This window comes from Catharus ustulatus, chromosome 2 (assembly GCF_009819885.2).
Source record: "Catharus ustulatus isolate bCatUst1 chromosome 2, bCatUst1.pri.v2, whole genome shotgun sequence".
In the NCBI taxonomy this organism is placed as follows: Eukaryota; Metazoa; Chordata; class Aves; order Passeriformes; family Turdidae; genus Catharus; species Catharus ustulatus.
In genome coordinates this window covers 61,015,519-61,029,787 of record NC_046222.1, presented here as the reverse complement: position 1 = coordinate 61,029,787, position 14,269 = coordinate 61,015,519, and the positions used below count along the sequence as shown (strand labels likewise).

The following is a 14,269-nucleotide window of genomic DNA, read 5'->3' as shown; positions in this document are numbered from 1 at the left end:
GTATTACAGTCTTGCCTCAGCTTTCATTTAGGTTTTCTCTGTGACCATAAGTGCTAAGAACATGCATCTGAACATAAGAGCTTCTGGAATCTAAATTACCACTTTGTAGAATATATTTGTCATATGTTCAAAGATAAATATCAACTGTGGAACAAAGTCCCAGCTTTCATAATGAACGTTAAAAATCTGAAATAAACATAATTTACTTTTCCTAATATGTACAATAAATGTATATATCTATCTGCAGACATACTCAGACATACATGATGAAAAATACTGAACATAGCAATCATCAGCATTTTGAATCTCTGCCACCTAAGCAATTCAGATCCCACAGACCGTAAACTGCAAATACTTAACCAAGCCATCAAATATTTTAGCTTAAAGTTTATATAGAAAGGGTTAAAATAAGGTGTCAAAGCAGAGACTGTGCCTGTGCAGCACAGGTGAAGATTTTCAATTTCATTGCATCCAAGCCACATGGTCTATACAGAAAATACGTATTTGTGCACACTGTGCTTGCACACAATGCATTGTTTCTTCTCTTGATTTACAGATTTAGGGCTTTAGTATCAAAGAAGGAGGGATAATCAGATTCACACAGATTTGATTCTCACTGCTTAAGTAAGTGCAGTGATAACTACTTTTTTAATGCCATTATGATAATGCCACTGTAAGGTTTTTTTATATACTAATACTTGTGTAAATTACATGGGAGATGCCAAAATGTGGGTTTTTTTCCAATACTAATTTTAAAAGGGAGAGTTGTTTTGGCTTCGGTATATTTAACTCCCCCAACACTTGTTTTTAAATTCAGAGCAAAAACACTTATCATAGATATGCATGTAGAACACATAAGAGAAAATACTACTCAAGACACAAAATCTACTATTTTAGTATAAAGTAAGGGTCCCTTTTCACTCTGCTTTCTCAAACCCTGTTAGCCTAATCAGAGCAGACAGACAGGTCACATAAGGTTAGGTCTTCTCACAGCATATTCTGTGGTCAGACTCCTATGGATTTTGGAGGTGAAGCCATGAGACTTTCAGAGGTAATGGCTTCACCTTCCTTCCCCTTAGCATGCTTAATCCAGTATTTCTCCTGCCAAATCACCCACCTGTTCCTGCAGGACTTTAAGCATCGCTTGTGTATGTGTTTGCTCTTCCTTTGCTTGCTCCAGTTCGGATTTTTTGTTATTTAATTCTTCCTGTATGCTCAGCAATTGCTGCACAAACAAAAGGAGTTTCTGGTTAGCCTTGTCTGTATCCAAAGCAGTTTAAAATACCCAGTTTGACAAATCCTCATTTCTAACAATGTTTTGCGGTCTGCTCCTACATTTATTATTGTTGCATAATCTGCTGTGTCTAAATGGACCAGAGGTAAATTATTTTCATCTGCATCTCCTTCTGCAGCAGTGCATCACGAGTAATGCATCTGTTAATGTGCATTAAGCTATTTAATACATTAAAGTATAAATTCCTGGTATAGTATGTCACCCACAGAGTGACTGTCACATTCATCTGAACCAAAATCTTATTTGTAGAAGTATATGTGGTGGTTTTAATACTACTGGGGTAAACACTACGGTACATAAATAATTTAAAAGCACAGCCCTTTAATATAATTAGTCATTGGCCCACAGCCATTTTCATTCTATGCAAAGCAATATTCTGGAAAGCTTTCAGACTGACTTGCCAAGAAGACAAAAGCTTCCCTATTTTTTTTTTTTTTTTTGGTTCCTTGTGCTGTGATATTTTATTAGATCAGGAAGACTGATGCCCTACAATCAATATATCAGCCAGGAAGACTGCTGATCTACTGTCAAAACAAAAAGCTATGACCAAAATCTATTTTTATGAAGAGAATTCTGGGATGAAGAAGCATATTTGAAAGCCCACGTCCCCTGGTCTTGGCTAGCTTTAGATCCTGCATAGATTTATTGTGACTGTCAAGAGCAGGTCAGTAGATTTAATTAATTCTGAAATAGTTATATGTTTTTGTATTGATGTGAAGAATGCTAGACACTGATGAAAAGCAAGAGCAGACAAACAGATTAAGAAAAGAGTTTATGTGTTTTCTCTTAGTGAATAAGAAAGGAAATTATGATTTTCTGGGGCAATATATTGCTTGTAAGTACACTCCATTTAAAGGACTAATTGAACTACTAATTGCTTTACTAACATGCATTACTGATTTAACCATGTACCTACATCTAAAGCCTAGTTTATGGTTGTGCTTAGGGTGGTGGCTGACTCAAACTGATGTTGCAGGTGTTCAGGCTCTTGGTAAGTTAGAGACAGCAAACCTAGAAAAAGTCTTGGCCTTGTTCCACTGCACTGGAAGTCTCAGGCATCAAAGGACGTGGTGTCAGCATTGTTTTCAGAGTGACTTGGAAACAGATGACATTTCAGGGACTGGTGGAGTTATTGGTGGTGTATTTCTGTTGTAAGTGAACATCAGTATGATGGATTAATTCAGCCACTGAAGTAAAAATACACATGGGTATATGTCTGATTATATCTCACACACTCCACAGTCCAGATGAGTTGGTTATCTTCTTGATGGATCATGACGCCTGGACCGTTCCCTGGGAGCCTTCAAGAGACATTCTGGTATGTGTTTTCACTCTACCACAGCACAAGATCATTTTGAATCTCAAGATTTTTCCATGAAATAAATAAGTCTCTCCCACTGAGGCTCATATCCAAGCAATTTTTTTGTGGGAAACTCTGCTTTGGCATTTCTTGAACAGGGACATGTTCACCTTACCTGTTGCGTACTGATTCCCACATTTTCAGAAGACACACTGGATTTGTATTCACTGCCATAGGTCACACGCTGATACCCATGCAGGCTCCCATGCAGAAGGGACCATCTAGTCACCCCATGTGAACTCATGTTCTAACATACCTCTAAGGTTCACCTAGGATAGTTCTAGCTGAATGGACTCCAATCCTCAGAAAAGCAGCAGAAAACACCAGAAAGATGCCATAAACCCTCTCAATGGCCACTAGCTGAAACTCCTGAGGCGTGATAAGCAGACTATCACCTAACAGCAGCTGGTGAGATGTCCTCTCCTTCACAGGTGCAACCTGTTTGACCTCACACACCTCAATGTATCATGAGAAAGGAGTCTTTGCCCCCTTCTCTGAGCAGTTATGTCTCACCAGTGTGGCCAAACTCTACCTTCATCCTGGTTGAGAGAATTCTACTCCAGCTTCTGGGAGAAACCCTATGGCCATCCTTTTGAGCAACATAAACTCACATCTGGAAGATCCCAAGTGAGTTTTCAGTACATCTTGCCCCTGAATAACCTTTCACTACATAACGACTGTTACAAAGAGGAAACCAAGACCGACCTTTGGGTTGAAATTGTTTACACAATTGAAGTTAAACCTCCTTCTCTATCCCACCCACCCCTTCCCCATGGCTCTTCCATGGTCACATTTTACTTATTGCAGATCAGCTCACAAACTTCCACTGTTTCATTTTTGCATCTCCCACTGTGATCTCCCACTGTGATTTAGTCTAATTATATGTCTCTTCTTTTGACCCTGACTTTTCCTGTTTTGTGTTTAAGGCAATTTTTCCAAAACTGTCCAAGCATGGGAGGAATTGGTGTGGAAGACACCGAGAGCGTGAGAGAGAGGGAGATGTGATGCTCTGCATCTTTGTACTTGGCTCTGCACCAACAAGGAACAGGAATCCCAGGAAAATATCCAACATTCTCAGTTTCCCTGGGGTAAAAGAGTGTGCATTCTTATTGGAGTATGAGCTACAAAGCACTTGATATGAGATAAAACCTTCTAGCAGTCTTAGTGGTTAAACTGTCAACTATTGAAGGTTTACTGTGTGTCTATAGGCTAAAGACAGTAAATGTGTCCTATTTTCACAGGGATGGAAAGTAGAGTAACTGTAACTAAGATATCCTATTCCCAGTCATACATAAAGTTTTTCATTCACAGGAATGGGACCTTCCCATTCAACCTCCAGAGATGTCAAAATCACTTAAAATTTGGAGTCATTCCTTGAGGGTTTAACTTTCTTTTTCTCTCCCTCATATTTATCTCTAAAAGCTGCAGAACCTGCTAATTTTGCATGGGTCAGGTTTGGATATTTCTTTTTCCTGAGCGGTTGATGCTGCCACCAAGAAGTTGTAACAAGGAGTTACACCTGCCAAACAGCATATTTTTCTCTTTTAGTCTCATTTTGGAAAATGAAGAAATAAATGTGACTTAAAAAAAAATCAGCCTAAGACAGATGAACACCCTTAAAATTTCAGCACAAACACGTGATGTTTGGCACAGTTAGGAGCAAATGGGAAAAGGATCTTACACTGGCAGAAATGAGACAAGTTTCATAAGAGGGAGTGCTGTCACGCCTGCTTATAAACAGACAGGTTTTCCATAAAGATTATGACGAATGATGCCAAGACGCAGGTATTAATTATTCAGAATTACTTTGTTTTTCATTCATATATCTGCTTATTAAAAATTCATCCTATAGATATTTCTTCTGCCCTTCAAATTTCTTGCAACTATATACCACCATCAGTCAAAATAAAAAAATATTCTTGGTTTCAATGATTATGTTGTCTGATACTGTTTCACCTACTTTGCCATCTCACCCAGCCTTTCTGCCAGGGTTTCCCGAATGGACATACTACACTGATGGTCACCACAGCTATATAAGTGTCTGTCCTTTCAGTCTTGTCTCACGTCTCTGGCCATTTCCTTTAAGCTCTGATGTTCCCAGCTTTGTGACACAGCATTCAGACAGAAGTTCCCCAGTTTTATCAGGCAAAGAACTGATTCCATGGCCATACAGCCAGGAAATACCTGGCTCATATTTCTGTTTCATTCCATGTCCCCAGTGTGCAATTCTTTGGGTCTGTGAGGGTGCTCTGCATGTTATGCAAATGTCTTTTCCCTGAACCAAAATGCAAGTGTCAGGAAGCGGAAAAAGCACATCACAGAGCTCATCACAGCTCTGATGATCCCGAAGAGAGACACCTGCAGAGCTCCACCAGTAGCAGCCTGGAAGCTCAGCTGGTCTACATGCAACCAAAAGCATTTGTCACCACAGCTGCCAGCTTGACCCTGGGAGATTGAGCGGTGTAGTAGGACCAGATCAGATTGGCAGACATCACTAATACCCTCTTACTGGTATTTCCAGAGAGGAGATGGGAAAGCCAGAGAGAATTAACCTCCTGGTTGCCTGTTCAGAGATCAATCAATGCATTTTAGACCCCCCAAACAAATGCAAGACATTGCATTTGCAGTTGCAACTCTGGAACTGGTCTGTGCAGAAATGGTAGATATCACTATTCTGTGTTAAGCTTCCTTTCATTCAGGAGGATCAAATCCTCCCTGTACGTAATAAGCGGGCAGCTAATTTCATTATGTGGGGTGAAAGAGGGTGTGTGTTTTATTTTGATTCTTTTTTTTTTCACACATTCCCACTCTAATGCTGAATCCCTGCCAGAGACAGCTCAGTACCACCCATATTGCATAGATCTCAAAAGCGCAGACAGAAAATTACCATCTTAAACCAATCTTCGCAGCTTCTGAACATTAAATATAGATGGCATTATTGAAGCCAGCTGAATTACTCAGGCTGTGTACAATGCAGTGCCAGTGTGGCCAAGAATGCTAACAACTGAGCAGCACACACTGCCTTGGAATATATGAGAAGTCCTAAAGGGAAAGTAATAGCTTGCTGCTGTGTAGCACTGTGCAGCCATGAAATACTCCTTCTATTTCCTCTCCTCCTCCCTGCCCACAGTTCTTCATTGCTCCCCAAAAGGCAGTGTGGATTTGAATATAAAATATGGACATACCTAGAAGTGTGGTCATGTCCCAAGCCTAGCTGGACAGACAAGGATCTCATAAGGAAATCATGATTTCTAGCATGAAACCAGCAATGTTGCATGCAAAGAATAGGGAGGGCAGGTCAGAAGTAACCGCAGGGCCTGAGGCTGTACTTAGGATGTTGTAAGGCTGACAGAATAATGGAAAAGGAAAACCAGCATTTGCCACAAGTTTAGCAGTTACACTGCTGAATGAATCCGCCCCTGCTATTTTGTTTATGATTTTCTCTACAGCTGCTTGAAATGAAGTATGAAAAGGTTACAGAGATCTTAAAGAAAGGGCAGTAAGGAGGAGCAGACAAAAGAGCACCTCGGAGTGCTCTCAGAGATGGTGGGAGGGGTGGGAGCGCTGATGTTGATCACAGGTTGTGAGGGCAGTTTCAGCAAACCCAGCCTGTTCAGCCACAGCAAGGAGACAGACTCTCCCATTTGTCCTGAAATTATCTCCATTAAAGGTCTCTGAAATTAGTGGATCAATCGAACAGGGATGCTCTTACACAGCTTAACTCGGCCAACTCAGTGCAATGGTCATCCTCAACACCCAGTGAACTCAGGCAAACTGGATATTCCTGCCTAAATCATGTGTAGGAGAAACATATTACTCTCCACTTATTACTTATAGGAAATATATCCTTATACAGGAAAAATGGATTCATTAGATGCCTAAAAAGGAGGTGCAGCTTATGTGTCTCAAATAGGCAGGCTGTATCCCAACCAGTGTTACTTTTTTCAGTCCAAAAGAAACCAAGGCATGCACGTAAACAGTAACCCTGGGAAGCAGAACTCGTGCAAAAGTGAAATTCTTTTCCTGAAACTACACAAGAATCAGAGATCTGAAAAGTATTAACCCACAGACATTCAAATGACTGCAGAGTTCACCTAAAGATTTAAACACTCACTTATCATAGCAATTTCTGACGTTTTATTATATTTTTCTCTTTTCACTAGTAAAACCTTGTTCCATCTTTTTAAATTTTATTTTATATAAAGAAAAAGAAGTTCAGAGTTTGCCAAATGGAAAATGGAAAAAATCTCAATGAAATGAATGTTTTGAAATTCTTAGAAGCTGTTCACAAATACAGAGGATGGTAAATGTTTCCTTTCGGAATATTCCTTAGGTAGGAGGAAAAGAAAAAATGAATTAAAAGGAAATCAATCATTTCCAAAATAAAAATACACATCCCCCTCCCACTACTCCCATGGACTGTCTGGAAGAGTGTCTTTCTCTTCTTACAAGCCAGACAAGATTTCGTATCACAAATGGCCAGCACATGGCAGGCTTGAATAATGAGAAAGTGACTTCCCAGCTGAGCAAATATGCATTAGTAACAAGACGCTGATGAGGCCTGACAAATCACCAAGGAAACAGGAAAATGTGAAAGACAAGTCAAAGAAGCTTTAGAAATGAGCCCTCAAGGAAGTTAGCCATGTTGCAGCAAGGCACTATTAAAATAAAGAGTATGGCTGTGGGTTTGGGTTTTTTAAGGGATTAAAAAGAACCACAGTGTAATAGTGCAATGTTTCTCATCCCTGCCAGCTCTCAGGGACTGGCTGTATCCCTGGCACTATGGATGGCATTATTTGGATGGATCACAGGGTTAGCAACGATGAAAGAGAGGTGGTGAAGAACAGCCCAGCTCCTGCTAGACAGGTATTCACTTGCAAAGTGCGTTTTCTTCTCTCTCTGGCCAGAGGCAAAGACCATGCTGAACATGTTTGCTCCGCAAGTTAATCCCCTCAGAGGGGGCTGGGGAGCTGGACACAGCTGGATGGGGGAATCTGTGCACTGGCACTAAAGAACAAATCTGTCCAGCTGCTTCCTTAGGGAGGAGTCTGCCATGCTTCCCTTCCCTGCTATTATTATTATTATTATTATTATTATTGTATTATCTATTTCCAGACTCCAGAGGTCCTACAGCTCTATAGGGCTCAGAGTAGTTGCAGACAGGCCTGTATCCTAAGAAATAAACCAAAAGAGAAAATAGACAGATGGACAGAGACACACCGAAACTACCTAGAGGGAGGTTACAGAGGAGGTAGGAGTCAGGCTTTTCTTGAGTAAGGGTTGAGGACAAACAGACAGCAAGAAACATTTTTATTACACAGCAGGAGAATATTCCACAGTGAGGGTGGCCAGCCTCTTGAGCAAGGGCTCAGAGAAGCTGTTGACTCTCCATCCTTAGGGTACTGAGACCATAGCTGGAAAAGGTCCTGAACAAAACTGAGATGAGTCCAGAGATTCCCCTGATTTGAGCAGAGGTGTACATGACCTTCAGAGGTACCTTCTGATTTCAGTTTTTCTAGGATTCTAGAGAATTGCTGATAGATACCACAGAATTAGCTCTCAATTTCTTTTGTTTCTGTGAGGCTTAGCAATTTAGCCACACCAGCTACAAGAGGCAGTGTTAAGGGCTGGTCAGCAGAGGAAAGGAGAACATGGGTGATACAATTAAGGGTTTAAGAGAGAGTCCACAGCTTTCCTCTGCCAAGTAATTTTCAAGTATACCTCTTACTCATCAAGAAAGGGAAGTTGTCTTCAGTCAGCTATGGACTTTTGCAGCAAATGAAGAAAAGACCAAGTCCTTAGGAACTTTACAGAATCAATTCTTCATTTCAGAATTTAAATTTTCTAATAAGACACTTAGCTCTATAGCATCAGGGATCCCTCTCTGTGATCTGGGTTTCACACCAAATTATGCAGAGTTCTTTATTTAGGTGGCCGGCCTGTGAAGGGGAGAAGCCTGACAAAAGCCCATTGTACCTCATCTATAAAGTTCCCTCCTTTCTTTGCTAAATGAGGTGATTGGAATATCACGTAGCCTTGACTTTACTGATAGCAGGTGAGTAGATCCTGATCAAAGAAAGCTGGCTGATGCCAAATGAGTGTCATGTTCCCTCTGCCCTCATATCTGTCCTACAAGGCAGCAAGCTGGCACCTTGCATGACGCACAGTCAAAGGAAGACATGATCATCTTCTAGTCATAACAACATGATCATCTTCTCCAGCCTTTCACCTGTACAGTCCATTGTGGATAACTCTTCACCAGTTAATGGCACTTGAGCAATGTGATCCCATCTCTTCTTTCATGGGACTGAAAATGAGCAAGAGACAGCATGCCTTTTCTCAACAAACCAAAATAGATCTTTTAAATTTGGATTTCCTATTCAAGAAAAAATAATTTATTTATTTTGATGGGGAATAAAAATTTAATTAGAAGAATGATATTATGGAAGAGAATCAATTTACCCAGTGTAATTTCCACTGAAACACAATTCCTAGTAATGGAAACAGAGTTCTTAGCACTGATAGCATCAAACACATTTGGAAATTCTAATCAGCAAGCCAATGCTAGTATTTAGGATCTTTTAAAAAATTCATGTAAGATCACTGGACTGTAAAACTTACAAGATTTGTCCTTTACCACCACGAGACTACACAAGCATGTTAATGAAGATGTTAGTTCATTTATTTCATACTGTAAATATAATGTGTGCACCAAATTATTTCTCTATGGAGGGTTTATTCTTGCTGCCATCTCAGTCTAGCTTTACCAGCACTAACAAGAAAAAAGATGCAACTCTCCTCCATCTTACCACTTGAACAGCTGTCAGGAATATGGTGCCTAAAGTATCTGTGGGGCCTTATTTACACTCCCCTAATATTATTGAAGTGGTGGTTGCAGAAGTGGGAAATCAAACACTACTTTCAATAAAGAAAGGTTGTTAAACAGAGAAGAGAACCATTTGGCTTGTCTGAGATCTGGTAAATAAAGAGCACTTAATTGCCAGATGCTCCTTTCCATTTTTTTTTAATATAATCAAAAATGTAAGTGTTTTCTGGAAGTTTAAACATGGATTTGACTGTACAGAGCCCTGAAAAGCACAAGAGAACTAAGACAACATGTATGGGAACACTTCTCTCTCTCCTGGGTGATCACATATTTCTTAATCAGTTTTCAAATATCAGCCACTGGGTGAGAGAAGGAACAGGCATGGAAGTGAACATCTGGATGTTGGGTCCAGTCCCTCACACTTAACTTGTATCCATTCCCTATAAGGTTATCAGTACTGTCATTGCTACTCCAATGCGACTTTTACAGCGAAAAAAATATCTAACTGGAATTCATACTCCAAGAGCAGCAATTACAAAATTTCCAATATAATTATTCTGGTCTGTTTATTTACCAGGTAAAATGCAAGTAAAAGTGATATTTTTTTAATCTCTTGTATTTATTCTTCTTTAATGCTGCTTTGGAGAAGCATCAGTTTACAGTTGTGCATAAGTACATTGGTTGGGCAGTATGCTGAATAAATGTCTGGTGAGCAAGAGTTAGATGGAATAAAAAAAGGCTACAAATCTCCTCTGCACTTAGGCTATATTAATAAATATAGCCATAACATGCTCCATCTATTCAACAATGATCTTAATTTCAGCACTAAACTGCTACTAGAACCTGTATATTTAAGGGTACATCACTGTTACAATGGCCATGGCACTTACATAGCACCACATTCAGCAATTTTCAGCCACCAGCATTGGTGTCTGACTTCTGACATTTCAGAATGTTTGTATGTGACAGAAAGGAATAGCTGTGACAGTTAACAACACGTGTGAAAGATCTGAGACCTGCAGACACCAATGCCAGCTGAGGCTCATTGGAACTTAACAGGTGCTAGATTGGTTAAAAGATTGATGAGGAAAAAAGCCACCCAATGCCCTGTCCTACTGTTTGTTGCAATCCCCTGCACAAAGATGTTCTTTTTTTTCCTGCTCCCACTGAAAGAGTGTGGACCATGGGAATATTCAGTTCTACTGCTTATATGAGAAAAAGCTGCTAAAAAAAAGGAAGGAAAGACCTGAGAAGTGCCATCTTTGCTTGTAGAAAAAAAAAAAGAATCTGCTAGCTCCATCTGAAAATGGATTGGCTTTGCTCTAATGGCTGGAAATGGCAGAAATCCATTTAACTTCAAAGGCAGAACTAGCTACCTTTGGCTTTTCTACTCAAAAGAGTTATTATATTTTAGAGGTGCATGGTCTTGCTGAAAAAACTGATAGATGACACCTCAATTAGACAAAAGGGTTGTAATCTGTCTCCCAGTGATGATACTGTGGAAAATGTGTGCTCCCCACAGTACACATCACCAAATATGTCCCCTGACCATCCTCCTTTGAAGAAGCACTGAGTGCAAAGAGGGAGCTGCAATGCACTCCAACAGCAATTCCTACCCTCCCAATCACAAAAGTGAGGCATATCACAGATGAAACATGAACACTGTGCATGAACACTGAAAGCCTGAAATGAGGGTTACGGTGGATATTAGGAAAAATTCATCCACCAAAAGGGTTGTCAGGCTTTGGAACAGGCTGCCCAGGGAAGTGGTGGAGTCACCATCCCTGAAGATATTTAAAATATGTGTAGATGCTGTGCTTAGGGACATGGCTTAGTGGTGGACTGGGCAATATTGGGTTAATTGTTGGCTTTGATGATCTTAAAGGTCCTCTACAACCTGAATGATTCTGTGATTTTATGATTGCTAGCCATCTGGCATTTATCAGAGCTCTTCGAAAAAAGGTGTATCAGTCTCAAATGCACGTGCTATTTATTTTACATGTTAAATGATTAGTAAACTGCAAAAGAAAGTCCTCAGTAGGTAGGAAATGTCAGGAGCAATGTGGCCTTTGCAGAAAGACCTTGAGCTGCATATTGAACAGCAAGGACAGGAAGGTATTGAGCAGGTGGTGATTAACTGTGTACTCTCTGTCTGTGGCACCAAATGGAGAAGGGTCTCTGAGGTATACAAAGCAAAATGCACAGGCAGTGGTTCTGGCAGCTCCTGGCTTCTGAGTGCTCAGGTTCACAATCTGCATTGCAATTCACATTAAATTGGTCTTGTCTGGGGAGAAAAAGAAGAGAAGGCAATAGTGGACTTTTATCCCACTGCATCAGAATGACACCCATGTGGGTCATCAGCAGGGCCAGAATATATTCAGATTCCTGCTGAGACATGCTGAGCTGAGTTGGTGGCACTCACTGCAGCGTGTCAGCCTTTATGTCAGCCATACACCCACCACACATGACTGTTCCCTTTGTTCTGGCTTTCCAGTTTGAGCACAAATTTTCAGAGGCACTGCGGCGCATCCCCTGCTCCTGCAGTTCCCCCGTGGCTGGGCTTTAATGCACCCCTGCCAGCGAAGGCACAGTGCTGTCACTGTGTGTTAGGAGTATGATCCCAAGCCCAGCCAGTGAATCAGGCCCCTAGGGGTTGGGTGAATGAGGTGCCTCTTTAATGTCTCAGACACACCCCAACATGTGCAGTAGTAGAACCGTTGGCACTTGTGTAACTTTCTGGATGTAACATGGATGGAAGCATGATTTAAATGGAGATTTGTGGATGACACCCTTGCCTGCAGGAGCTAAATTCAGCCCACCATGCCCAGGGAGTTATGAGAGAAAAGAACATTATCCTACATTTACATGATGTAATGAAGCACCATGCAACATTACCAGCCTATTGGCAAATGTACCAGTTCAGGAATCAGCACAGCTGCACAACCATGGCCCCATACCTTGGCCAGTTAAGCTTGACAGAAGAAATGGAGCTAACTCATTAAATTAGAGCCATGCTAAAGGAGGTGTGCTCTGTAGACTCAGGACTACCTTGAGGCTTAAAACATTGCACTGATAGCTGTGCTGTGGAAGTGGCTCATGAAGAATCCTGGATGACCAGTAAAAATCTAAAATTTACTTGAACACATGCTAACGAGTGTCATCTCCTTTGTGGCAAACTGACATTTTTTCAAAGGCCTGCTAACACTAGCAGCTTCAGACAGATTGTATAAAGGATCAGGAACACATCATTAATTCAATAGGGACTTGCTGTAGAATTCTAAGCCTTTGTTTCAAAGCATAATGGTGGCAAGCACATTTCTTCAAGAATTATATTTGATGGACAATATACAATAAATGTATATTTTTCATGCTTTATACTTGGAATGGCTGATTTTTTTGAGGATTTTTTTTCAAAAGAATTCTGCTTGCTATGCCAAAATGCTAAACTAAATGGTTAAAATTTGGAGAAATTATATGCCCACTGAAAATTGAGCTTTATAATTTCAAGAAATAAGCAACACTACTAGGTGATATTTTCTGCATTACCTATAGTCAAGTATCTTGTGAAACATTTCAGACAGAGAGGCAAGATTAAAAAAATTCTTACAGCTGTGCTGTGAAGTGTTGCAAAAATAGTTACAACTAAAACATCCTTTCTTGTGATCACAGACTTTTTTAGAGCATACCAAACATTGCTAGAAAAAGAGCCATTCAAAAAGAGATCTTCTTGGTATGGGTGTTCTCATATAGAAATAAATTGAAGGCAATACCACCTATGCAGCAGTGACAAGTTAATTCAATTTCCATCTCAAAATCAGGTAAAGTGTATCTCATTTGTTACCATGGATACAAGACATTATTTCCATTTGTTTGAGATCTCACAGTGGGTATGAAATTAAACTGTGACACAGTTTTATGGAGGAAGTTGACTAAAACCCCCATAAGTTCAATGTCATTAGTCCAAAGGATTTTCTTTTTTTAGACACAGCAAATAAGGAGGTTGCTACTACTGCCATAAGGCACACTTTATAAGAAAACATCTGTGTGATTTTCCTGATGCTAGTTTAGAGTGATGGAAGAGAAAATCAACATTCATTTCATCAGTCCTACAAACACAGGGAAGAATCCTGAAAAATATCCAGATGGTAGAAGTACATTAAAAATACATTGGTGGTGTGTTTTTTTGCTGTTGTTTGGCACCAAATATGTTTACAAAAAATGTCTTGATTCTGAAAATTCAATTTTTCTCAGATTGATTTGCTTTTCAGAATGAAGCTCAAATCACTTGCTCTCTAGTTTTCAGTTAGAAGAAGAAGTGTATGAAAAAGTGGGGGAGAATGAGGAGAAAAGAAGTATGTTTTGTAATGCTGATGTATATGAGGGGTTCACGAATTCAGTGGCATTCAGTTTACCTTGTCTGAAATTAATTTTAATATATACAAAAGGATAAAAGGGAATACAGGTCTTCTTGTTAAATTATTTATACTCAAGTCCTGGATATATACTTAATATTTCATAGTGAGACTGATTTCCATAGATGCCGAGCACCTGCTACACTGACGGATTTCAGCTAAGGTTGTCATCTCTCAACATTTACAAAACCAAGCTGAGATAAAACTGAGTCTACCTAAATCAAAGGTTTATTTCTACATATTCATGCATTAACTGCATGAAAATCACAAAGGTTATGGGATGTCATGACTGTGGCTAATTACTGAAATCCAAAACTATCATCCAGCTGCTTAACTGACTGATAATTTCCCACCAAATATTCTGAACTTCACCTTCC

At 40.0% G+C, this 14,269-nt stretch overlaps 1 protein-coding gene across 8 annotated transcripts in view; it reads right to left on the bottom strand.

Moving 5' to 3' along the window:
- Positions 1-14,269, bottom strand: part of ENOX1 (ecto-NOX disulfide-thiol exchanger 1) — a 362,795-nt gene that overhangs the window by 26,895 nt on the left and 321,631 nt on the right. For all 8 annotated transcript variants that reach the window (XM_033051505.1, XM_033051506.1, XM_033051498.1 and 5 more), the window contains one exon: positions 1,118-1,225. In XM_033051505.1, coding sequence (XP_032907396.1) covers positions 1,118-1,225 — 108 coding nt within the window. The remainder of the gene's footprint in view (positions 1-1,117; positions 1,226-14,269) is intronic.